Source organism: Dryobates pubescens, chromosome 25 (assembly GCF_014839835.1).
Source record: "Dryobates pubescens isolate bDryPub1 chromosome 25, bDryPub1.pri, whole genome shotgun sequence".
NCBI classification, from domain to species: domain Eukaryota; kingdom Metazoa; phylum Chordata; class Aves; order Piciformes; family Picidae; genus Dryobates; species Dryobates pubescens.
In genome coordinates this window covers 16191367-16215669 of record NC_071636.1, presented here as the reverse complement: position 1 = coordinate 16215669, position 24303 = coordinate 16191367, and the positions used below count along the sequence as shown (strand labels likewise).

At 49.0% G+C, this 24303-nt stretch overlaps 2 protein-coding genes across 2 annotated transcripts in view; both read left to right on the top strand.

Moving 5' to 3' along the window:
• The first annotated feature begins 2283 nt into the window (after positions 1-2283).
• LOC128898510 (D-dopachrome decarboxylase) lies at positions 2284-4856 on the top strand. Its single transcript, XM_054172986.1, has 3 exons — positions 2284-2408; positions 2507-2682; positions 4085-4856. Exons 1-3 carry the CDS (start codon positions 2301-2303, stop codon positions 4155-4157), a joined length of 357 nt encoding a protein of 118 aa, XP_054028961.1. The 5' UTR covers positions 2284-2300; the 3' UTR covers positions 4158-4856.
• An 8106-nt stretch (positions 4857-12962) lies between these two features.
• CABIN1 (calcineurin binding protein 1) overlaps positions 12963-24303 on the top strand; it is a 121750-nt gene continuing 110409 nt past the window's right edge. The window contains exons 1-9 of the mRNA XM_009911029.2: positions 12963-12977; positions 14037-14129; positions 14440-14553; positions 16089-16223; positions 17106-17286; positions 18720-18849; positions 22488-22637; positions 23325-23617; positions 23900-24068. Coding sequence (XP_009909331.2) covers positions 12963-12977; positions 14037-14129; positions 14440-14553; positions 16089-16223; positions 17106-17286; positions 18720-18849; positions 22488-22637; positions 23325-23617; positions 23900-24068 — 1280 coding nt within the window. The remainder of the gene's footprint in view (positions 12978-14036; positions 14130-14439; positions 14554-16088; positions 16224-17105; positions 17287-18719; positions 18850-22487; positions 22638-23324; positions 23618-23899; positions 24069-24303) is intronic.

The window sequence follows — 24303 nt, the reverse complement described above, 5'->3', positions numbered from 1 at the left end:
GAAGGCTGAGAGGGGATTTAATCAATGTCTATCAATATCTGAGGGCTGAGGGTCAAGAGGGAGGGGACAGGCTCTGCTCACCTGCACCCTGGGATAGGACAAGGGGCAATGGATAGAAACTCCAGCACAGGAGGCTCCACCTTAACAGGAGGAGGAACTTCTCACAGTGAGAGTCACAGAGTACTGGAACAGGCTGCCCAGAGAGGTTGTGGAGTCTCCTTCTCTGGAGACTTTCAAGCCCCATCTGGATGCATTCCTGTGTGACCTGTGCTGGATTCTATGGTCCTGCTCTGGCAGGGGGGGTGGCCTCGATGACCTCTGGAGGTCCCTTCCAACCCCTAGCATCCTGAGATCTGTGATGTCTGTAGCCTACCATGATTTTCCAAAGACTGAGCATGTTTGAGAGCAGTTGCTGCTGTGCTGTCCTCTCTTGGCTCTATCTTCATCCTCCTACCAACACTTTAATTGCCTGCTCCAACACAGAAACAACAAAGCAAATGTCTTTAGTCTAAAAACTCTGGGAAGCTGTGAACAATCTCCTCCTGAGGTGGTGAACCAGTGAGAGTAAAAGATAGTGCATATCGTTAAAGATGCTTGTGAGCGCCAGGTCCTGTTCTAATTGCTAACACATGATACTTGAATCTTCACTTTTCCCTTTGGAGGCTTTTCTGATGTGCTGCTTTCTCATCCTGTGGAGGGTTTTGACCTTGGGATTGGAAGAGATTTTGAGTATTTGAAGGGCTGAGAGAGAAACATTAAAAACAGATCCTAAATGGCAACCTAGCTGGAGGCAATGACTCCCTGCAATCAGGCAGTGGTGGGTGTGCCCCCCAGGTCTGCAAGGTGCTGCCTTTATGGCAGTGCCAAACTCGGGGTGATCTATCAACAAGATTACATCCTTGTGTAAATGTGCCCTAGAATGCTAAGAGTTTTGCTGGGTTACTTCTTGCTGCTGTCCTGGATGGGAAGGCTGTGCCTGTATTAGCAGCCACTCCCTGCCAGCCTTCTGTGCCCTGTCCCCTCTCCGGGTGGGTCCTTCCCTTCACAATCTCCTAGACATCTCTTTTACAGCCTTGTAGCTGGCTGGTTTATACACACTGCTCCTCATGCCAGTATTGTTTTCATTAACAGCAGTGAAGGCCAAGCAATTCCCCCAGAAAAAAACAACAACAAAGGATTAAAAGAAAGAACAATTCCCTGAGTTTTCATTAGAATGTTCCAGAACTGTAGAAACCCAGAAAGTCACATTTTACAGGGCCAAGAGAAGGCTCCAAGGAGAGCTTATTGTGGCCTTCCAGTATCTTAAAGGGGGCCTACAGGAAAGTTGGGGAGGGACTTTTTAGGGTGTCATGGAGTGATAGGACTGGGGGGAATGGAGAAAAAAGAAATAGAAATACAGATTGGATGTTAGGAAGAAGTTCTTCCCCATAAGGGTGGTGAGACACTGGAACAAGTTGCCCAGGGAGGTGGTGGAAGCTTCATCCCTGGAGGTTTTTAAGGCCAGGCTGGATATGGCTCTGAGCAACCTGATCTGGTGTGAGGGGTCCCTGCCCATGCCAGGGGGATGGAACTGCATGATCCTTGAAGTCCCTTCCAACCCTGACAATCCTAATTTTCACACCGGTGCTGTGCCTTAAGCAAGATGACTTTTTTCATCTAGCTGCTTCAGAGCCTCTTGCTGTGCGGGAGCACACAGAACCCTCACAGGACAGTAGCTCAGCTGCAGAGAAAACTCTTATCTCTAGATTAGACACCTTTGATATCTAGACACCTCTGATGTCTGTCTAGGTTAGACTGTCCCTGTGAGACACTGACAGGATCACCTTTGTGAACTTTGGAGCTCGAAGTCCTGGTTGCAGAAGCTACGTCGGTGATTCTGTATGTTGGATAAAACAACAATCCCCTGTGCTCACCCTTTTAACCTCTTTAAAGCACTGGTAGTTTGGGGCTCTGCCGTCCTTAACGCTCCCTGCACGGATCAGCCCAGAAGCGTCTGCCCAGTGGCCGTCAGCTGCCTGCAGCCCCATGGCAGCGCGATGGGATCCGTTTTGCCCTCCTGGTCTGTAACAGCCGTGCCAGCGATGCAGAGGGTAGGCAGGAGGCCGGTGATGCCCTGCACATGACAAGCAGCGCCAAGCCCGGGCCACTGAGGGCGGTCGGGCCCCGGCGGCTGCCCCCGCAGCGGCGCAAAGGTCCAGCCCCGGGCGGGGCTGCGGGGGCCAGGCCGCTCCGGAGGCGGAGCGAGGGCCGGCCCGGGCCAGGCCGACGCGGTGCCGGGCTGCGCTGCGTGGCTGGCCGCCATGCCGTTCGTGGAGCTGGAGACCAGCCTGCCGGCAGAGCGGCTGCCGCCCGGGCTGGCCCTGGAGCTCTGCGCCGCCGCTGCCGACATCCTGGGCAAACCGGCGGAGGTGAGCGGCGGGGAGCCGGGGATGGCAGGGGCCGGGGGGGGCGGGGACCCGGGGGTCCCGGGGGTGGTGGCGGGCACTGAGGGTGCCTCTGTCGGCAGCGGGTGAACGTGACGGTGCGGAGCGGGCTGCCCATGGTGCTGTCGGGCTCGGCGGAGCCCTGCGCCCAGCTGGTCGTTTCCTCCATCGGCGTGGTGGGCTCGGCGGAGCAGAACCAGCGGCACAGCGCTCGTTTCTTCGACGTCCTGACGGCCAAGCTGGGCCTCGGCCCCGAGCGGTGAGTGCGGGCCCGGCCGGCGCCTCTGCCGCGGCTCCTTCGCCCCGAGGGGCAAGGACACCGTGCCCGGCGCAGGGGCGGGGGGAGAGCGGCTGTGCTGCCGGCTTTGTGCCGTGTGAGGGTGCACTGAGCACGGCCGAATGAAGACACACAAACACTCAGGTTGGAAAAGACCTCAGGATCACCAAGTCCAGCCCAGAACCCTGCTCTGCAAGGTTCACCCCTAAACCATAGCCCCAAGGACTAAACACCTCTGGGATTGGTGACTCAACCACCTCCCTGAGCAGCACGTTCCAAAGCCTGACCACGCTTGCTGGGAAACACTTTTTTCTCATGTCCAGTCTAAACCTACTCAGTTGTAGCTTGAGGCCATTCCCTCTAATTACCTGTGAGAAGAGACCAGCACCAGCCTCTCTACAACCTCCTTTCAGATAGTTGTAGAGAGCAATGAGGTCTCCCCTCAGCCTCCTCTTCCCCAATCTAACCACCCCCAACTCCTTCATTTGCTGTTCATCAGATTTATTTTCCAGGCTCTTCATCAGCTCATGCAGGAAGAGACAACAAGGGTTAACAGGCTCCACTTTCAAGAGGGTAGATTTGGATTAGGTGTAAGGAAGAAACTCTTCACTGTGAGGGTGTGAGGCACTGGAAGGTGCTGCCCAGAGTCATGGGTTCCCCTTCCCTGGAATTGTTCAAGGCCAGGCCAGAGTGGATGTTGAGCAGCCTGGGCTAGTGGAAGGCAGAAGGGCTGGAAATGGATGATCCCTTGTCCTCCATGAGATCAAGGTGTAATGCAGAGCCAAGATTAGATTGCATATATTAAGTGCTCTTGCATGCTGAGCCCTAGGCATGCAGTTTAGGTGCAGATAAAACCATGGAGCAGTTTGCACTTGTTGAACAGTGGGAAATGCTGTTTTGAGGATAGGTAGGTCCAGACATGGTTATTTGTGCAAAACCCTGTGGGAAGTGGTAGAGCTTCACAGTAGGGTCACCAAGCAAAATGCTGGGACAAGCCATGTTCCTGAAGGTAAATCATGTCCCTTTCTGCTCCTCTTCCCCCACCCCCCCGCCAGGAGAATAACAGCATTTCCCTGCCATTTGGGTGCTGCCAGGGTAAACAACCCACAAGATTCAGAGCTGTTTGGGCCCTTCTGGAAGGGACAAGAATCTCCTATAAACAGTGCAGCAGTTCAGTCTGCTTTAGGTTTGTGTGGGTGAAGCCTGGCACCTGCCTGTGGCCTACCCATGCACAGCTTATTTTTGCTCCTCTTAAAACCACAAAGTGTGAGCCACCCAGAGCTTAGTGCAGCTGTTCTACCTTGTTGCAGGCTGGGTAAAGATAACATTTGATTGTGAAAGAATGTTTCCTGTCCACCACATTTTTGCTTTTGTACCCAAAAAGGATCATCATCCGCTTCTACCCACTGGAGCCCTGGCAGATTGGCAAGAACAGAACAGTCATGACATTCCTGTGATCCCTTCAGCAGCCAGCTGGAACAAAGCAGTGATGAAGACAAGCCAAAGCTGAGCAGCTCTATCTACTTGTTTCCTCTTATGATCAAATCTGTGTAGCTCAGCACTTTCACCTCTAGCATTCACTTCATGTCTTTGCGTTGTGTGCCCATGAAGCTCAAGAGTGAGGCACTCAGCTGTACTGATTTTATTAAAATGGTTCAAGGTCTTTGTCTCAAGCCTGTCTCATAGTCCAGAAGCTCTCCTTGTGTCTGTGGCTAAGATATTGCAGTGTGGTGATGGCCACAGAGCAGTGAAAAGTTTTATTCTAGAACACATTTGGCTTGGTTGAGGACCAGAGGGGCTCTTGGCTTCATCCAGATTTCCTCATATTTTGCAGGACAGAAAGATCCTTCTTGATCTTTCCTCGTGGCAGCAGAAGGGTCCCAGGCTGGCTAAGAAGACTTGGGAGTCAAATTCTTCTCTTTTCAGGCTCCCTGAAAGCCCTTTCTTGAAGTGATTATTGGGAGGGAGGTTGATCCATTTGCATAATTGTTTATTGAAGGCTCACATCAGGTCTTTTGCTTGGGGCACCTCCATTGTCACCTGCAGTGGCTGCTCCTGCTTGCCCACAAGATTTTTGTGGCTGAATGTTAACTGTGGTAATGGCAGCATGTAGTGGGAAGCACTGCATGGTGCCACGGGAAAGCAATTTGCAGCTTCTGCTTTAATCCCTGTCATTCACCCAGCTGTTCAAAACACTGCTCCTCACCCCACTGCTACAGGGGGCTGGGGAGATACATCTCACTGTGTTCTGTGGTGGGTTTTTTAAGCTCAGTGACCCTGTGAGGAAGTATTCTGGGCCACCAGGACCCCTATGCTCTCCCTCACTTTGTGACTGGAATACCCAAGGCACTGTATTAAAACAAAAGCATAATACTTTCAATGTGCAAAGTTATCTTTGCAAAGGAAACTGATAAATGTAGAAAGCATTCTCTGACTTGGGCAGGTCCCAGATGGAGCTCAGAGGGAACTGAGACCATGCTTTTGGGACATGGAGGTTCATGGGAATACAGGGCTGTCTCTGTGCTCCTTAGCTGCTCTGATTGGAGCTGCTCTGATTGGAGCTCTGTGCTCCTTAGCTGCTCTGGGGACTCTCTCCTGGGGTGTACTGAGGGACCCATATGTCGTACCAGCCCATCTCACAGGGAGGTCTGCTCCCTACCTGGAGCATGGGTAAGGGACATCGCAAGGAGACTCCCTGAATTAATCCAGCCCACTGACTATTACACTCTGCTGGTAATACAGCCTGGGAGTGATGAAATTGACAAGAAGGGCACCAGGGCCATTAAAAAAGAATTCAAGGCCCTGGGACAACTGATTGATGGGGCAGGAGCTCAAGTGGTGTTCTGCTCAGTTCCCTCAGTGGCAGGGGAGTACACTGAGAGGAATGGGAGAACCCACACCATCAACAGGTGGCTCAGGGGATGGTGCCAGCGGAGGAACTTTGGTTTCTTCGGTCATGGGGCAACTTTTACTGCACCCAACCTGCTGGGTCCTGATGGGGTGCATTTATCTAGAAGGGGTAAGAGAGTCCTAGCACTAGAGTTGGCAGGGCTCATTAGGAGGGCTTCAAACTAGGTCTGAAGGGGGTGGGTGAGGAAATTGGTCCCTCTGCAGAGGAAAGAGTAGGGCACAAATTAGGAGCAATTGAGAAGTTGGGAGCCCAGCTGCAGTGCATGTACACCAATGCACCCAGCCTGGGCAGTAAGCAAGAGGAGCTGGAGGTCCTGGTCCACCAAGGTGACTATGATGTAGTCACCATCTCAGAAACATGGTGGGACAACAGGCACAACTGGAGTGCTGCACTGGGGGGGTTACAGGCTCTTTAGGAGAGACAGGTGAGGGAGAAGAGGAGGAGGGGTGGGTATGTATATCAGGGAGTCACTCTCTGCCATGGAACTTGAGGTGGAAAATGAGGGAATTGAGAGCCTGTGGGTTAAAATCAGAGGGCAGCCTAACAAATCTGACATCCTGGTTGGAGTCTGTTATAGACCACCCAACCAGGATGAGGAGGCTGACAAATTATTCTACAAGCAATTGGAGGCTGTCTCAAGATCATCAGATCTTGTCCTTGTGGGTGACTTCAACCTGCCAGATATCTGCTGGGAGCTTAATTCAGCAGAGAGGAGGCAGTCCAGAAGATTGCTGGAGCGCATGGAGGACTGCTTCCTGACGCAGCTGTTAAGTGAGCCTGCCAGGGGACAGGCTCTGCTTGACCTGCTGCTCTCCAATAGGGAAGGGCTGGTGGGAGAGGTGATGGTGGGAGGCTGCCTAGGGTGCAGTGACCACGAGACAGTGAAGTTTTCAATCTGCAGGGAGATAGGGAGGAGCACCAACAGAACCTTCACCTTGGACTGCAGGAGGGCAAACTTCAGCCTCTTTAAGAAAATTATTTGTAAAGTTCCCTGGGTACCAACCCTCAAGAACCGAGGGGTCCTGGAGGGTTGGAGCTGCTTCAAACAGGAGCTCTTGAAGGCACAGGAACTGGCAGTTCCCATGTGCTGAAAGATGAGCAGCTGGGGAAGGCGACCAGCCTGGATGAGCAAGCAGCTCCTGGAGGATTTAAGGGGCAAAAAGAGGCTGTATCACCTCTGGAAGGAGGGGAAGGCTTCTCGAGGTATGTTTAAGGAAGCTGTTAGATTATGTAGGAAACAAGTTAGAGAGGCAAAGGCCCAGTTGGAACTGAAGCTGAACACCTCTGTGAAAGACAATAAAAAGCATTGTTACAAATACATTAACACTAAAAAGAAGGGCAAGAAGAACCTGCACTCCTTACTGGATCTGGAGGGAACACTGTGACTGAAGACAACGAAAAGGCTGAGGTCCTGAACGCCTTCTTTGCAAGGGGCTTGACCAACTTCAGGTGAATACTCTGAAATACAGAAATCCATACAGCTTTAATTCTGACCTGCAGGCAGATCATCAAGTCCTTCTACCCCATGAAGGAATGAGCACAAACTCTTGCCAAAGCCTTTGTTTCCTTTGTAGAAACCCTGCTCTGCCCCGTTCCACAGCTCTTCTTTCCTGGGCTGTGTTGGTCACTGCTAGGCACTGCTGCATGCTCTATGCCTTCCCATTGCCCTCAGGTGCTCCCACTGTGGGCTTTTGCCTGGGAGCAAACTCCCCAGCATTGCAAAGCCCTGCAGGAAGAGCTAAGGATGAGAGGGAAAGTGTAGAAAAGAGCATGCCATGCCAAGGTGTCTGAGTACAATGGGTCCTCTCTGGCTTTGGCCCCCACCTCCATGTGCCTGCATTCTGACGTTACCTGACGACGCAAAACCACACTGAAAGCGCTTGGCCAAGGACCACCTTGAGAGTTTAATGGTTCATGGACTTTGAGTTTTCTTCAGTAACAGCAGTTAAAATATTACTCATTTGGTTAGGAATTGTTGCCTATCTGGAGAAAACCAGATCCATCCTCCTTATCCAGAGCTCAGCAATAGTATTAGAAAGCCTCTTTCCCCTAAATACTATGTTCAGATTGTCCCTCTTCCATGGCAAGGAGTCTGCCCAATGTCTGGATTTCATCTGTTCCAGCTGTGGTAGACATTTCTGCCACTGTATTTACTCTGTAACTTTCTAGGCTTAACCTCCCACGACTGGTAAACATTTATCCCTCTGTTGCTTTGTTTGAGAATTCTCTGTAGGCATGTTTGCAAATCGAAGGTGAAAAACCTGATTTTGGCCACTGTGTAACCATTTCCTGGCTTCAGAGCTTTGAAGTGAGGGTCAGTCTATTACAAGAGAGAAAAGCAGGGAGGCCCTGAGCAGCTGAAGGGCACTACTGACAGGAAAGCACTACAGAATCATGACAGATTTGGAAGTCCTTCTCCAAGCACAACGGCTTGATGCTGCTGTTCACAGCAACCCAGTTCTTGGTGTGTCAGGGTGGAAAGATGGGCATTGTTTACTGCCACAAACAGGAGTTCACGTGTTTGGAACAAAGAGCACTCTTCCATACATGCTACATGCTGATTCAGGGAAACTCTTGAGCACAAACTTTAGTGTGCTGTGAACCACTGTTAACAGGTGGCTTGAAATATGTGGCAATACCCTAGAGGTGGAGCAAGGCCTGAACGTGCCCTTGTCAGGCTGTGTCTGCTCAGAGGCTGCACCAGGAGGGCTGGCACAGGGCTGCCCACAGCATAGCTTTGCTTCAAGACTCACTGCACTATGAGCACCTTGAATTAAATTACTGCCAATAGGAGCTGTTTCAGTTGCTGTTTCAGTTGCTGTTTCTTCAGGCCACTGCCTGCATGCCCTGCTGCCATCACACCTCCCAGGGGCACAAAGACCTGCTCCTGTCTCCAGCTGCACCTCTGCCAAGTTCAGGAGAAACTTAGGTGTGATTTCCACAGCTATGCAGAGGGCATTAATTCACACTTTTGCACACCCATCCTACACAGGGCATGCCTCCGTCCCTGCCCTAGCTGTGACCCTGCCAACCATCTTTTACTGTTTGATTTCCAGTGAGCAGTAAGGGTCACTGCACCCCTGGGAGAGGACTGTCTCTTCCTCTGGCACCTCAGTCCCTCTTCACTCACCATCTCCAAAGGAGCTGCTTTGAACAAACAGCCCCTGGTATGTGCAGAGCAGAGCACAAGAGGCCAAGTTGTTTTTTTGGGGCTGGGTACCAGCAGAACAGCTTGTTGTTCAGGCTGTAGATCACTCCAGATGGACTGCAACACAACACCCCCATGCCCTGCATCTTACATTAGCTAACACACCTTGAGTCCTGTGTCCAGTTCTGGGCCCCTCAGTTTAGGAAAAATGTTGAGTTGCTGGAAGATGTCCAGAGGAGGGCAACAAAGCTGGGGAGGGGTCTGGAGCACAGCCCTGTGAGGAGAGGCTGAGGGAGGTGGGGTTGCTTAGCCTGGAGGAGGCTCAGGGGAGACCTTATTGCTCTCTACAACTACCTGAAGGGAGGTTGTAGCCAGGTGGGGGTTGGTCTCTTCTCCCAGGCAACCTGTGTCAGAATGAGAGGACACAGTCTCAAGTTGCACCAGGGGAGGTTTAGGCTGGATGTTAGGAAGTTCTTCCCAGAGAGACTGGCCATTGGAATGTGCTGCCCAGGGAGGTGGTGGAGTCACCATCACTGGAGGTGTTTAGGAAGAGACTGGATGGGGTGCTTGGTGCCATGGTTTAGTTGATTAGACGGTGTTGGATGATAGGTTGGACTCGATCATCTCTGAGGTCTTTTCCAACCTGGTTAATTCTATTCTATTCTATTCTATTCTATTCTATTCTATTCTAACATCAGTACTTTAGAGTTGCAAAGAGAGAGCTGAGGGCAGATCTTATTCCTACCTCCGATTACCTGAAAGGAGGTTGGAGTGAGGCTGGGGTTGGTCTCTTCTCCCAAGAAAGCACCGACAGGAGGAGAGGAAATGAGCTGAAGCTGTGCCAGGGGAGGTTTAAGTTGGACATTAGGAAAAGCTTCTTTATTGGGAGAGTGGTGAGAGGGTGACACAGGCTGCCCAGGGAGGCGGCGGAGGTGTCCCAGAAGGTGCAGCTGTAACCCTCCAGGACAGTTTCGTGGCCGCGGTGCTGCCGAAGGCCTTTTCCCGCCCTGATGATTCGCTCGCTCCGTGTCGCCTCCCTGTCCCCAGCGCGCCCATTGGCTGCCTGCGGAACGGCTGCTCGGCCAATGAGCAGCCTCCTTCTTGACGCGCGGGGCTCCGGGGGTTCGACGGAGGTTGCCGTGGATACTGCCGGGGAGGCCGCGTCCCCGGGGAGCCGCCGCTTGCCTGAGGGAGCCGCTCCGGGGCAGTGCCGGCGTCCCGGGGGCGGCCCTGCGAGGTGAGTGTCCCGTCCGCCCGGCCCCGCCGAGAGCCCCGAAGGGCTGCCCGGCCTTTGGCCCTGCCCCGGCGCTGCCCGTCCGGGAGCGCTGCGGGAGCGCGGCCCGGTGCGGCGGGCCATCTCCCGGTGCCCTGCACGTAGCCACGATCTGAGGCAGACCCGGGCTCCCTTCCTCGCCTGCCTGCTTCTGACCCTTTGCGAGGCCCGCCGGGCAGCCGAGCCTGGCGAGCGCCGGGGCGGACGTCCCCGCTGGTCTCGGTGCGGAGGGGCCGTGTCTCGCTGGAACCGGCTCTTGCTAAAATGTGGCGGAGGCGATCTTTGCCCTGTGAAACCCAAAAGCCCCGGACAAAGCGAAGCCGAAGTGTCTCTGTTTAAAAAGCTGTGCATTTGCAGCGTGTGGATCTCGAGTGTAACAGCAACAACAAAGCCAGGAAAGCCCAAGCCTCTCCCTTTGTTCCGTGCCTTGAAGTTGAGAATCACACCAGCTCCGAGGACAAGAGCTGGCGTTTGAGGTTTTTTACTTAAGTCTTAGTCTGCTAAGGTGACAGGAGAGAAACTTTCGAAGGCAAATAGCTGTAAAGAGGCGTTGTTGCCTTTTGAGGGTGTGCTCACCTGTCATGACCACAGATGTACAGCCGAGACAGTCTGTCACTGAGAAAATTCAAGCCTATTTGTAATACTTTATATTAAAGACTAATTTTTTAATCCCACCCTCCCCTAGACATGTCCCTCTGACAGGGCTTTTACTGACACACTGAGTTCCTAGATGTTTGGTTTGCAGCCATGGACATTGCCTGGCTTGAAATGCAGAAGCAGCAACCCCCCTCGGGACCAGCCTGACAGAGCAGCATGCAAACTTGCCCTGTTTTTCACAAGCATTACACTGTTCTGTTATGTCCTCTCAACTTATGAACCCTGGAGAGATGCTGAATGCTTGTTACAAATACAGAATTAAAATTGTTTGCCCACCTTTTCTGTGGCTGCAGTTTTGCTGGTAGTCTAACCAAGCTAAGCAAACTCTTGGCTGTAGTCTCTCCTGTTGACTTCCTCTGGTGCCTTGAGCAAGATTATGTGGGTTCAGCAAAAGGCTTGAGTGTATTTCTGAATATAGGCATATTTGTAAGTGATCTTAACTCTGCTCAGTTTAAATATGCCCTTGATTTGGGATCACACAGTCTTATGTAGATGTCATAAGCACCCTACACCTTCTGTCAGGGCCTGGGGGGTGTTCAGTGTTGCTGGCAGAGGTAACCATTAATCTCTCTGCATGTATTTCCTCCCTATGCAAAGCAGACAAGGCATCCTCTTGAAAGAGACTGGAATTTTTATTTAGTAGCTTAAAGAGAAAAATGTGTGATTGCTGTGCAGTTGTCACTCTGATTTAGCTGCAAGCAAGGGAAGTGGTACATGGGCAAGCAAAATGTAATTGCTGAATGGATGAAATTCCTGTCAAAGCATTATCTTCTAAGCATGATGATGTAGGAGTTAATTCAACTTACACTTCCAAACTCCCACTGCTTCCTGCTGTGGTTAATTCTGGATTTATTCTTCTATTAATGTGGTGTCTGATATTAGAGGCTGTTTTTAGCCAGTCTTAAATGTGTTGTCTTTTTGGTTTGAGTTGATGGGAAGGTTTTGTCACAAAGCAGTGAAGCTTTGCCAAAAAAAGCATCCCAGAACTCTTTTGCCAACCAGCAAAGTTTCAGGCAGTTAATAGAATACAAGTGATGGGTTTAGTTATAAGGAAAAGGTCACAGATTCACAGATTGTATTGAGTTGGAAGGGAGCCTCAACGGTCATCTTGTCCAACCCCTCTGCAGTGAGCAGGGACACCTCCAACTAGGTCAGGCTGACTTACAGAATGTAAATGTGTGCTTTTCCCTTTAGCAGTGGTAAAAAGACTGGAGCTATCAGTACCCTTCCTTTAGAAGGAAGACATTCTGGTTGGTAAGAGTTGGGTATTTTGTTTGCATCTAGATCAAATAGATGTAAGTGCACATGCAGTAGCTGTGACTTGCTTTTGCGTTAGAGGTGCTCTGCAGAAGTTGGTCAGCACACTCGCAAGAGACAGTTGTGTTCTGAGCACTGGCTCTCTTCCAGTAGGGGCAGCAGCAATGGGAACGTTTCTAGTCACAGAAGTTTCCAGGTACAGGCAGTATGGGGAGGAGCAGCAGGTTGATTAGCTGCTGTGGCCTGCTGCAAGGTCCCTCTGACACATGTAACCTCCCTATTTTTTTCCCCCCCTCCCATGTCCTGTAAATATGCATAAAGATGGTGTGGATTCTAGACAGGAGTGAGCCCTCTGCTTTGTGCTGTACAGAAAAGGTGCAGGGAAACTTCCATACTTTGTTTTGTTTTCTTTAAATAGAAGTGAAGATAAACTGGTGAGCTGCAAGGCTTCATGCTCATGAAATGTCACAGTATCCAAGAAGCCGAAACTTCGAAGTTTCACCTTTCCTCGTTAAAGGGACTCACGTTGTGGTGTTGTTAATGTAATGGATGCTCATTAAATGTTACACAGTAACTGAAGAACCTTAGAGCTGTAATTACATTGCCAATACTTCCCCTCACCACCGGGACTAGAGCCTTGAAAAGTATCCTGAAGTAATGGATGTGCTTAGCTTGTGTATTTCATTCTCTGCCTCTAGTTAAAATCACTGTGATGTTATTGTTTGTATGTAGTGGGATGACTGATCTCCCAGCATGGGTTGGTGGTAACACAGGAGAGCTAATTGCTTATTGATTAATGTGCTCACAGCCTGTATTTTATTTAGGAATGCTTTGTGGGCAGAATAATTACTCTAATCCTCTTTGCTTTCCAGACCTGTTTGTGTTCTCCTGTTCCTGGAGAAAGACAGTGTGAAGAGCTGTGAACATGGTAAGGACTTACTGAGAGGGGTTTGGAGCTGTTTTGATAGAAATAAAATGGAACATTTTCTTTTTTTCCCCTGAACTACTGAGATATAATGATATGGTATATGGTATGGCATAATGAGATAAAATATAATGAGATATGATATAATGATATGGTATCAGGAGATGGTTGGTTTTGAATAGAGTAGAATAGAATAGAATTAACCAGGTTGGAAAAGACCTCAGAGATGATCGAGTCCAACCTATCATCCAACACCGTCTAATCAACTAAACCATGGCACCAAGCACCCCATCCAGTCTCTTCCTAAACACCTCCAGTGATGGTGACTCCACCATCTCTCAGGCAGCCCACTCCAATGGGCAATCACTCTTTCTGTGAAGAATTTCTTTCTAACATCCAACCTAAACCTCCCCTGGTGCAGCTTGAGACTGTGTCCTCTCATTCTGACACAGGTTGCCTAGGAGAAGAGACCAACCCCAACCTGGCTACAACCTCCCTTCAGGTAGTTGTAGACAGCAATAAGATCTCCCCTGAGCCTCCTCTTCTCCAGGCTAAGCAACCCCAGCTCCCTCAGCCTCTCCTCACAGGGCTGTGCTCCAAACCCCTCCCCAGCTCTGTTGCCCTCCTCTGGACACCTTCCAGCAACTCAACATCTTTCCTAAACTGAGGGCCCCAGAACTGGACACAGGACTCAAGCTGTGGCCTAACCAGTGCTGTGTACAGGGGCAGAATGACCTCCCCGCCTGCTGGCCACACCATTCCTGATGCAGGTCAGGATGCCATTGGCGTTCTTGGCCACCTGGGCACACTGCTGGCTCGTGTTCATGTTTTGGAGTCATTGTAGTTAGTGGTAAATTTAAGAATTTGGAAAAAAAAATAAATCACTGTAGTGGCCATGTCTGTTCCAGGGAACCTTTTGCTTGCAAGAGATTGGAAATGTTGTGGATTTTCATCTGGTTTCAAGGGGGAAATTGTTTTGTTATTATTTGCCACTACTGATGATTTAATTCATTACAGGTCTTGTAACTTCATGTAGAGATCTCTCAGTGTTGTCCATTTATTGACTAAAGAAATCAGGGAAAAAAACCCAAAAGGCAGTTTGCAAGGGGCAAGTGGGATAGAGGTGGATGTTACATTCCCTGTCACATCTCTGCTGTCCTTCTAGATTCGAATCGCAGCACTGAATGCGAGCTCCACTGTTGAGGATGACTACGAAGGTACCTTCAAAAGTCACAAGACACAGACAAAGGAAGCTCAAGTAAGCAAAGCTGCAATTTTCTTAATGAAGTTTAGTCTTGATGGGGCTTTTGTCCTCTCTTAATGGCAGGGATTGTTCAACTGTAATAGTTTGGTTTAAGAAAGTTGTGTTACTGCATTATTCCTTCCTTAGGAAGCTCAGACTTCACTGCTATATTAGTCACATCAGGTGAGGAAGGCTGGTGGTCTGCTCTACAGCCTGGATGTGGACTGCTACATAGTGAGAAAATAAAGTCTGAAGCCACCAATATTCTTAAGTCTATTGTAACAAAGTTGCCCTACAACAGAGGTTCTGATCTTCTCCACCACAGGAAGCAGAAGCTTTTGCTTTGTACCACAAAGCTTTGGACCTGCAGAAACACGACCGGTTTGAAGAGTCTGCTAAGGCTTACCATGAGCTGCTGGAGATCCGTCTTCTGCGAGAGGTCAGTGAGAATGTGGGACAATTTAGGCTGTGCCTTTAAGAAAAGACAGCTGCAGAATTCTCCAGCTGAATGTTTGTGTGTAAAAAGGAAAACAAAAAGGAGATCATTCTACACGAATTTCATTGGTAGATGGTTGGGATGTAGATTCACGAACTTACAGTCTGTGTCAGTCCGTCTTTTGTTTCTTGGCCAGGATGCATGCTGCTGACCCTGGACTGAAACTGATAAGATAAGAAAAAATAACTTCTTAACAAAGCTTTGAGCTAATGAATTCCCTTAATATCCTTTTCTCTCTCTTTCTCCTTTTTCGTCTAATTAACTGGAGGGGAAAGGGAAGGGGAAGAGAGGTTGGGGGGAACCTGAGGTGGGATCCTCCTGCGAGGATTTCTGTGTTGTGTTCTTTCCTGTAAATTCTTGTATGATATTGTAAATACTGTATATTTCATTATTGCTTGGAAAATACAGCTGGATTTGCTTCTCCGACTGTGCCTAGCCGAGTTCTTGTGAGTGCAGGTGAATTAAACCACTACGCCGCTACAGAATGGAACTCTAGAAACTCTAGAATGAAACTCTAAGAGAATGGAATTCTAAAGAATGAAACTCTAGAAATTGTTCATACTCTTATTTTGTTTTGCTTCGTTTCTTAGTTGGCTAATTAGAAATGTCCCCGGCAGGTTGTTTGCTGTTCTTTACCCTTGCTTCTGCCGGGTTCTGCACACTGGCCAAAACAACCCCAGGCAGTGCTACAGGCTGGGGTCACAGTGGCTGGAGAGTGGCCAGGCAGAAAGGGACCTGGGGGTACTTGTTGGTAGTAAGCTGAACATGAGCCAGCAGTGTGCCCAGGTGGCCAAGAAGGCCGACAGCATCCTGGCCTGCATCAGGAAGAGCGTGGCCAGCAGGAGCAGGGAGGTCATTCTGCCCCTGTACACTGCACTGGTTAGGCCACACCTTGAGTCCTGTGTCCAGTTCTGGGCCCCTCAGTTTAGGAGAGATGTTGAGTTGCTGGAACATGTCCAGAGAAGGGCAACAAAGCTGGGGCAACACAGCACAAGCCCTATGAGGAGAGGCTGAGGGAGCTGGGGTTGCTTAGCCTGGAGAAGAGGAGGCTCAGAGGAGACCTTATTGCTGTCTACAACTACCTGAAGGGAGGTTGTAGCCAGGTGGAGATTGGTCTCTTCTCCTAGGCAACCAGCGCTGGAACAAGAGGACACAGTCTCAAGCTGCACTAGGGGTGGTTTAGGCTGGATGTTAGGAAGAAATTCCTCACAGAAAGAGAGATTGGCCATTGGAATGTGCTGCCCAGGGAGGTGGTGGAGTCACCATCACTGGAGGTGTTTAGGAAGAGACTGGATGGGGTGCTTGGTGCCATGGTTTAGTTGATTAGATGGTGTTGAGTGATAGGTTGGACTGGATGATCTCAAAGGTCTTTTCCAACCTGGTTCATTCTGTTCTGTTCTATTCTATTCTATTCTATTCTATTCTATTTGGTTGTCTGATTCCTAATACCTGCACTGCATTTATTGTGTCATTTCTAGGCAGTTCTACCTGGTGATGAGAAGGAAGGGCTGAAACATCCAGGCTTGATGTTAAAATATTCCACCTACAAAAACCTTGCACAACTGGCAGCACAGCGGGATGACTTAGAGACAGCCATGGAGTTTTATTTGGAGGTACCATACAGCTGAAATAAAACACTGGGGCCTCAATGTTTGCAGAAGCTTGCTTGAATAGAGCTCTTTCAGCAGACATCATTTGAATGTTGGGAGCAGATGTTCACAGTATCACCAAGGTTGGAAGAGACCTCAAAGATCATCGAGTCCAACCTGTCACCACAGACGTCATGACTAAACCATGGCACCAAGTGCCACATCCAGTCCCCTCTTGAACACCTCCAGGGATGGTGACTCCACCACCTCCCTGGGCAGCACATTCCAATGGCTACCAACTCTGTGAAGAACTTTCTCCTCACCTCCAGCCTAAACTTCCCCTGGCGCAGCTTGAGGCTGTGTCCCCTTGTTCTGGGATTGTTTCGCCTGGAGAAGAGGAGGCTCAGGGGTGACTTCATTGCTCTCTACAACTACCTGAAGGGAAGTTGTAGCCAGGAGGGGGTTGGTCTCTTCTCCCAGGCAACCAGCACCAGAACAAGAGGACACAGTCTCAAGCTGTGCCAGAGAAAGTGTAGGCTTGAGGTGAGGAGAAAGTTCTTCACAGAGGGAGTTGATAGCCGTTGGAATGTGCTGCCCAGGGAGGTGGTGGAGTCACTGTCCTTGGAGGTGTTCAAGAGGGGATTGGACGTGGCACTTGGTGCCATGGTTTAGTAGTCATGAGGTGACAGGTTGGACTTGATGATCTTTGAGGTCTTTTCCAACCTATTGATTCTATGAATGTGTGTCTGAAGTCTAGTTTCTGATGTTACATGCGATGTAACCAGTGCACTATTCAGTCCCCAAGCTGGCAGTGACCCTGGTGAAATCTAAGGCAGTGGCAGCCCCTGTAGACAAGTGGCTGTGCATGTCTGAGACGTGGCTGATGTTGTGTGTTGTGCTTTCCAGGCTGTCATGCTGGACTCCACTGATGTCAACCTCTGGTATAAAATTGGTCGTGTGGCAGTAAAACTGATCCGGCTGCCTTTGGCTCGTCACGCTTTTGAGGAAGGTCTCAGGTGTAACCCTGATCACTGGCCTTGTTTAGATAACCTTATCACAATCTTGTACACGCTCAGTGACTACACAAGTAAGTACAGAACACCAAAAAAACTTCTGAAGATGTGTGAGTTTATCCATATCATAGAAAATTGCTGTCTGACTGCATCAGTACAGGAAGTGTGGCTTCTGTAAGCAATTCAGTAGGCTGTGATAGAGACACTGCATGACCGAAGTCTTCTATTTCATGATGAAGTAGGATGGTTGATATCAGTTCTGGTTACTCTAAAGACCAAAGTCTGTGGTCTCTTGGATCAGGGCCTCTGCAAGAAGTTTCTCTGCAGACCAGAGGGGCTTGGAAGTAAATAATCGTTAAAGGTCCTTTCCAACCCAAACCATTCTAATTGCCTTTCAGTGAATGTTGGTCTTGTCTTTCTAGTCATTTCATACTGCCTGATCCTAGGATTTGAATAGAAAACTGTAGTCTAGTTCTGTAGCCTACTGTGATTAATTGTAGTTGCAGCAATTGATTCAACTGAACCTAAGATTTTACACTGAGTAATATCCAGTGGATGAACTGATTCAAAAGAAGTTTAGGAGAGAAGTTACAAGATGGCAAAAATGTTTACTCTGATCCCTTAGGTGATGATCTGGATGAGGGCATTGAGTCCATCATCAGTAAATTTGCAGCTGACACCAAGCTGGGGGCAGGAGTTGATCTGTTAGAGGGTAGGAGAGCTCTGCAGAGGAACCTTGCCAGGCTGGACAGATGGACAGAGTCCAAGGGCATGAGATATAACACATCCAAGTGCCGGGTTCTACACACTGGTCACAACAACACCAGGCAGTGCTACAGGCTGGGGTCAGAGTGGCTGAGAGCAGCCAGGCAGAAAGGGACCTGGGGGTACTGGTTGACAGTAGGCTGAACACAAGCCAGCAGTGTGCCCAGGTCGCCAAGAAGGCCAATAGCATCCTGGCCTGGATCAGGAAGAGTGTGGCCAGCAGGAGCAGGGAAGTCATTCTCCCCCTGTACTCAGCACTGGTTGTAGTCAGGCAGTGGTTGGTCTCTTCTCCCAGGCAGCCAGTACGAGAACAAGAGGACACAGTCTCAAGCTGTGCCAGGGGAGGTTTAGGCTGGAGGTTAGGAGGAAGTTTTACACAGAGGGAGTGATTGCCCATTGGAATGGGCTGCCCGAGGAGGTGGTGGGGTCGCCGTCACTGGGGGTGTTCAGGACGAGGCTCAAGAGGATGCTTGGTTGCATGGTTTAGTTGATTAGTTGGCGTTGGATGATAGGTTGGACACTATGATCTTGAAGGTCTCTTCCAACCTGGTCTATTCTGTTCTGTTCTGTTCTATTCTATTCTATTCTATTCTATTCTATTCTATTCTATTCTATTCTCTTGGTCTGGTTTATATAAATGTCACATCTAGCTGGGATTCAGTGGTGTATAGGAGGCCAGAAATGGGAGCACTTGAATGAACCAAAGCAGTGGCTGACCATTCCGTTTCTACTTCTCTGTCAGCATGTTTGTACTTCATCTGCAAAGCTCTGGAAAAGGACTGTCTGTATAGCAAAGGATTGGTGCTGAAGGAGAAAATCTTTGAGGAGCAGCCTTGCCTCAGGAAAGACTCCTTAAGGATGTTCCTGAAATGGTGAGTGTCATCTTGGTACACACAGTGCATTTGGAGTGGGTTTTGGGGTAGCTCAGCAGTGCTGGTGAGATGGAATCTAACAGTGTCCTGCTGACCTTCCTTCTAGTAAATGAGTGTTAAGTGTTGGTGCATGTGGTGGTTTTAGGCTATGCCTTTAAAATTTACTAACAGATTTTGAGCAGAAAAGTAGAAAAATATAAATAGAATAGAATAGAATTAACCAGGTTGGAAAAGACCTTTGAGATCACCGAGTCCAACCTGTCATCCAACACTATCTAATAAATCACTATTGAGTGTAAGAAAGAAAACTAAAGGTTATTCTAAACAAATTCATTGGAGAAATACCTGCTATAAGACTGGCTGTACCAAAGCGATTCTTTCTCTTTTCTGATCTCTTCTCTGCTTGCTTCACTCGGGAGAGATTAACCTGCTTTTCATCTGCCCTTGGCTTGCATTGCTTTAGTTAAGTCTAACCCATTGCTTTCTCTCTGCTCCCTTCTCTCCTGGGATGGAGGAGGGTGTGTGTGACAGGTTAGGCTGTGCCTTTAAGAAAAGGACAGCTGCAGAATTCTCTAGCTGAATGTTTAGGTGTAAAAAGGAAAACAAAGATTAATTCCAAGCGAATTTCATTGGTCAGATGTACCATAGCAAATATCTCTAACATTCTTGCTCTAATTCACTTCAGCTTCAGTCTGTTCTGACTTTTGTTCTTGGCCAGACTGCTTGCATGTTGACCCTGAACTACAAACTGATTAGATAAAAGTAACAAACTTTCTTAATAACTGCTTTGAGCTGGAGAATTTTTCCCTTAATATCCTTCTCTCTCTCTTTCTCCTTTTTTACTTAATTAACTACTAGGGGAAAGGGGAGGAGGGGGAGAGGGATTTTGCGGGGAGCCCTGTGGTGGGTTGAAAGGAAAGGCCCAGCTTCCCCTCCCCCACTAAGAAGAAAACAGCCACAGCCAACTCAACCGGTAGAGTGAAGGGAAACTGCTGTATTTACAAAAGCAATTTTGGAATGCAGGGAACTTATGTACACAAATCTACAGAATTTACAATATATACAGAAATATGCAGCAAAGAAACAAAATCAGAAACCAGACCCCCGACAGAGGGGACTTCCCCCTGCGCCCCCTTCACCCCCCTACCTCCCTTCTTCCCCAAAGAGGAGTAGAAAGAGCAAAGGGGTGTTAACAAGGCAGAAAAAGGCCTAGGTACAGGGGGGTTAGTAGCTTATTAATCCTTATCTGTTATTTGGCCGGAAGCCCAGAAGTGGGCAGCTAGAAGGGAAGTGAAAGGAAGCAAAGTTCCAGCCGCTCTGGGTCTTAAGATCTCACTCCCCCATAATCCACCAATGACAGTCGTTTAGAATACAGTATATTTACAAACATTTAGCCAGAGTGCCCCTTCCTTAAAGGCACAGCCTCAAATGGTCACGAGCCTGAAGGGGGATTCTCCTCAGGAGGATCCTGGCCAAGCTGTCAGCCCATGGCTTGGATGGGAGCACACTGCGATGGGTTAGGAACTGGCTGGAGGGCCGAGCCCAGAGAGTGGTGGTGAATGGTGCCACATCCAGCTGGCAGCCAGTCACTAGTGGTGTGCCCCAGGGATCAGTACTGGGCCCCATGCTCTTTAACATCTTTATTGATGATCTGGATGAGGGCATTGAGTCCATCACCAGTAAATTTGCTGATGACACCAAGCTGGGGGCAGGAGTTGATCTGCTGGAGGGTAGAGAGGCTCTGCAGAGGGACCTCGACAGGCTGGGCAGATGGGCAGAGTCCACGGGCATGAGATTGAACACATCCAAGTGCCGGGTTCTGCACATTGGCCACAACAACCCCATGCAGAGCTACAGGCTGGGGTCAAGAGTGGCTGGAGAGCAGTCAGGCAGAGAGGGACCTGGGGGTGCTGGTTGACGGTAGGCTGAACATGAGCCTGCAGTGCACCCAGGCAGCCAAGAGGGCCAATGGCATCCTGGCCTGCATCAGGAACAGTGTGGCCAGCAGGAGCAGGGAGGTCATTGTGCCCCTGTACACTGCACTGGTTAGGCCACGCCTCAAGTCCTGTGTCCAGTTCTGGGCCCCTCAGTTTAGGAAGGAGGTTGACTTGCTGGAACGAGTACAGAGAAGAGCAACAAAGTTGGTGAGGGGTTTGGAACACAAGCCCTACGAGGAGAGGCTGAGGGAGCTGGGGTTGCTTAGCCTGGAGAAGAGGAGACTCAGGGGTGACCTTATTACTCTCTACAACTACCTGAAGGGAGGTTGTAGACAGACAGATGTTGGTCTCTTGTCCCAGGCAGCCAGTACCAGAACAAGAGGACACAGTCTCAGGCTGTGCCAGGGGAGGTTCAGGCTAGATGTTAGGAAGAAGTTCTATCCAGAGAGAGTGATTGCCCATTGGAATGGGCTGCCTGGGGAGGTGGTGGAGTCGCCATCACTGGAGGTTTTCAGGAGGAGACTTGATGGGGTGCTTGGTGCCGTGGGTTAGTTGTTTGGGTGGTGCTGGATTGGTTGATGGGTTGGACGCGACGATCTTGAAGGTCTCTTCCAACCTGGTTTATTCTATGTATTCTATTCTATGTATCTGTGCTTGTGTTATTTTCTGTAAATTCTTGTATGATACTGTAAATACTGTATATTTTGTAGATATTCCTTACATTTCATTATTGCTTGCAAAATACAGCCTTCATCCGCTTGTCCGACTGGGGTTAGCTGTGCTTTATGTGGGTGCGGGTGCATTAAACCATCGCGCCGCTACGGGGGGCAGTGGAACAGTTTCCTTGGTCTCTTTGACCAGGGAGGGTTTTGTGTTGTTTGCCAATGGTAAATACCTGTATGATCCTGTACCTCCTGTATATTTTGTACATATTCATTGCATTCCATTGTAGAGTGTAGTTTTGCTTGTAAATGCAGCTTCCATTTGCTTCCAGCTGAGGTGATCTGGCAAAGCTAATGCTGGGGGGGGTGGAATTTCAACCCACCACAGTGCAGCTGACAGAATGTTCTTCAGTAACTGCTTTGGGAGGGAGGAAGAAAGAGGCAAACCCTCCATTTGCTGCTGCTCACTTATTTCCATGCATAGGTCTCGTTACCAGTTCCCTGTGTTTTTTCTGCAGCATTTCATCTAGTTTTCCTAATTAAAAAAGCAAAACCAAGCTAACCAACCAAAACCCTCCAAACCCACCCCACCCTTGCCTTCCTTACTGCTTTTCCAAGCAGTTACACATGAATTTCACAATTTCACTTTGAAATCAAAGGAATTTCTCAGCCACACAACTTTTTTGTTTGTGTTCTGAACCAAAACTTTTTCTCCCAGGTAGAAAGCACAAAAGTCCTCCTTTCCTCTTGGTTCTCAGTGCGGGGGAAACAGATTTGACAGTCTCCTTTTCTCTTTTAATTGTGAAGGCAGAAGCAAAAATGTGGGTGGTGAGCACTTCTAACGTGAATGCTCTAAAGTTTGTGCAATGATTATTTGAAGGCTTCTTTTAACACCGCATTTTGGTTGTGTTTTAGGAAAACAGCAAAGGAATCTTCCCCAGGCTTCAAAAACAAAACAAACCCAAAACAAACCAAGCCCAAAACAAACAAAAACCCCAACAAAACCTTGAACTTGTCTTCATTTCTCATTATTTCTCAGTGACATGTCTATCCACAATGTCAATGTGAGTGCAGCTGAAGCAGGAAGAATCATAGATGAGGCACTGGAGCTGCGCAGGAAGAGACAAACGCTGCTGGTGCGGGACAGAGAGCCAGACCTCAGACTGGTGCAGCCAATTCCCTTTCTCACGTAAGTCTTTCTGTTTTCTCTTTTGAGAACGTTCTTCTGAAGCTACTTTTGCTTGTGCTGCAGTTCAGATTTCTTCAGAATGCCCTTTTGGTTTTTTAATGCTTCTTGTGAAAACAAAGATGCCGAGCTGTTGGAGCAAGGCCAGAGGAAGGCCACAAAGATGATCCAAGGGCTGGAGCAGCTCTGCTGTGAGGCCAGGCTGAGGGAGATGGGGATGATCATCCTAGAGAAGACTCCAGGGGGACCTTAGAGCTGCCTGCCAGTACCTGAAGGGATCCTACAGAAAGGCTGCAAAGAGACTTTTCCTGAGGGTGTCTGGAGACAGGCCAAGGGTGAATGGTTTGAAGCTGAGGCAGAGCAGGGATATAGTGGAGCTGAGGAAGAAGTTCTTCAGTGTGAGGGTGGTGAGACTCTGGCACAGGCTGCCCAGGGAGTCTGTGGATGAATGAGGCATTGAGCAGCCAAGCCTAGTTGAGAGGTGTCCCTGCCCATGGCAGGGAGGTTGGAGGAGCTGAGCTTTGAGGTCCCTTCCAACCCAGTGTGTATTCTCTTCCATGAAAAGCTGCTTTTGCTGCCTCTGAGCTATGGGAGAACAAGTGTTGAACGCTGTTAGCTTTGTAAATCTAATGAAGACAGAATGTGCCAGGGATTCCTGAAGTTGTGATGCCCTTGTGTTTGCACATGCAGGTGGAAGTGTTTAGGAGAAGCTTTGCTTGCCATGTATCACCACCTCACAACCTGTGATCCTCCTCGCCCCAGCCTGGGAAGGAGAATTGATCTCTCTGAATACCGCAATCCTGTTCAGCATGTGATGCTTTCTCCTACCTCTACTCCGGTCAGGGTTATTCAGCCACCTCCTGTCACCACTAATCCAGTGGTGACAATGCCAGATCCTGTACTGCCTTATACTCCAACAACACCCAACTTCCCAAGTCACAATCAGAATTCATTGGAACCAGGAGCTACTGTAGGTGAGCAAGGTACTTCAGTCTCAGATACTGCAATATCTTCCCTACTTAGCTGGCTATTAAAAGCACTGCACAATGCACTGGGAAATGTCTTCAAACTGCATGTTGGTGGGTTCAGAACATCTGGCAGAGAAAGTGAAACCGAGCTCTATAAAATGAAGTTCTATAAACCCTTCAGATTGGAAAGGGAAGACCACTTAAACTGTCTGAAAATTGTTGATTCCTGACTTAACTTTCCTATCTGATGGAATTTAACCTGTCAGTTGGGGGGGGGGCTTAAAATTGTGTTTCTAGGTGACATAGCTGCAGGTGATAAGTCTAAGAAAGGTGTGAAGAGAAGGAGAATTACAGAAGACTGTGGTGAAACAGCAAAAAGGAGATCTGCTAGAGTCCGGAACACCAAGTGTAAAAAAGAGGAGAAGGTGGACTTCCAAGAGCTGCTGGTGAAATTCCTTCCTTCCAGGTACTGTACAGCAAAACTCTTGTGCATTGTACAAGTATCAAGAGCTTAGCAGAGCTGTTTGGGGTTTGGTTTGTTTACTGTGTACCAATCTTCAACCCACCGGCCCCATCTTATTTTGGGGAGGCAGATGTGCTGCATTCTTTTCTCAGAAATTTCATACAACTGGTTTGACCAAAAATGAGAAAAACTAGTTGAAAAATAGGAAAGCTTTTGTTGATGTGAAACAAAGGACGAA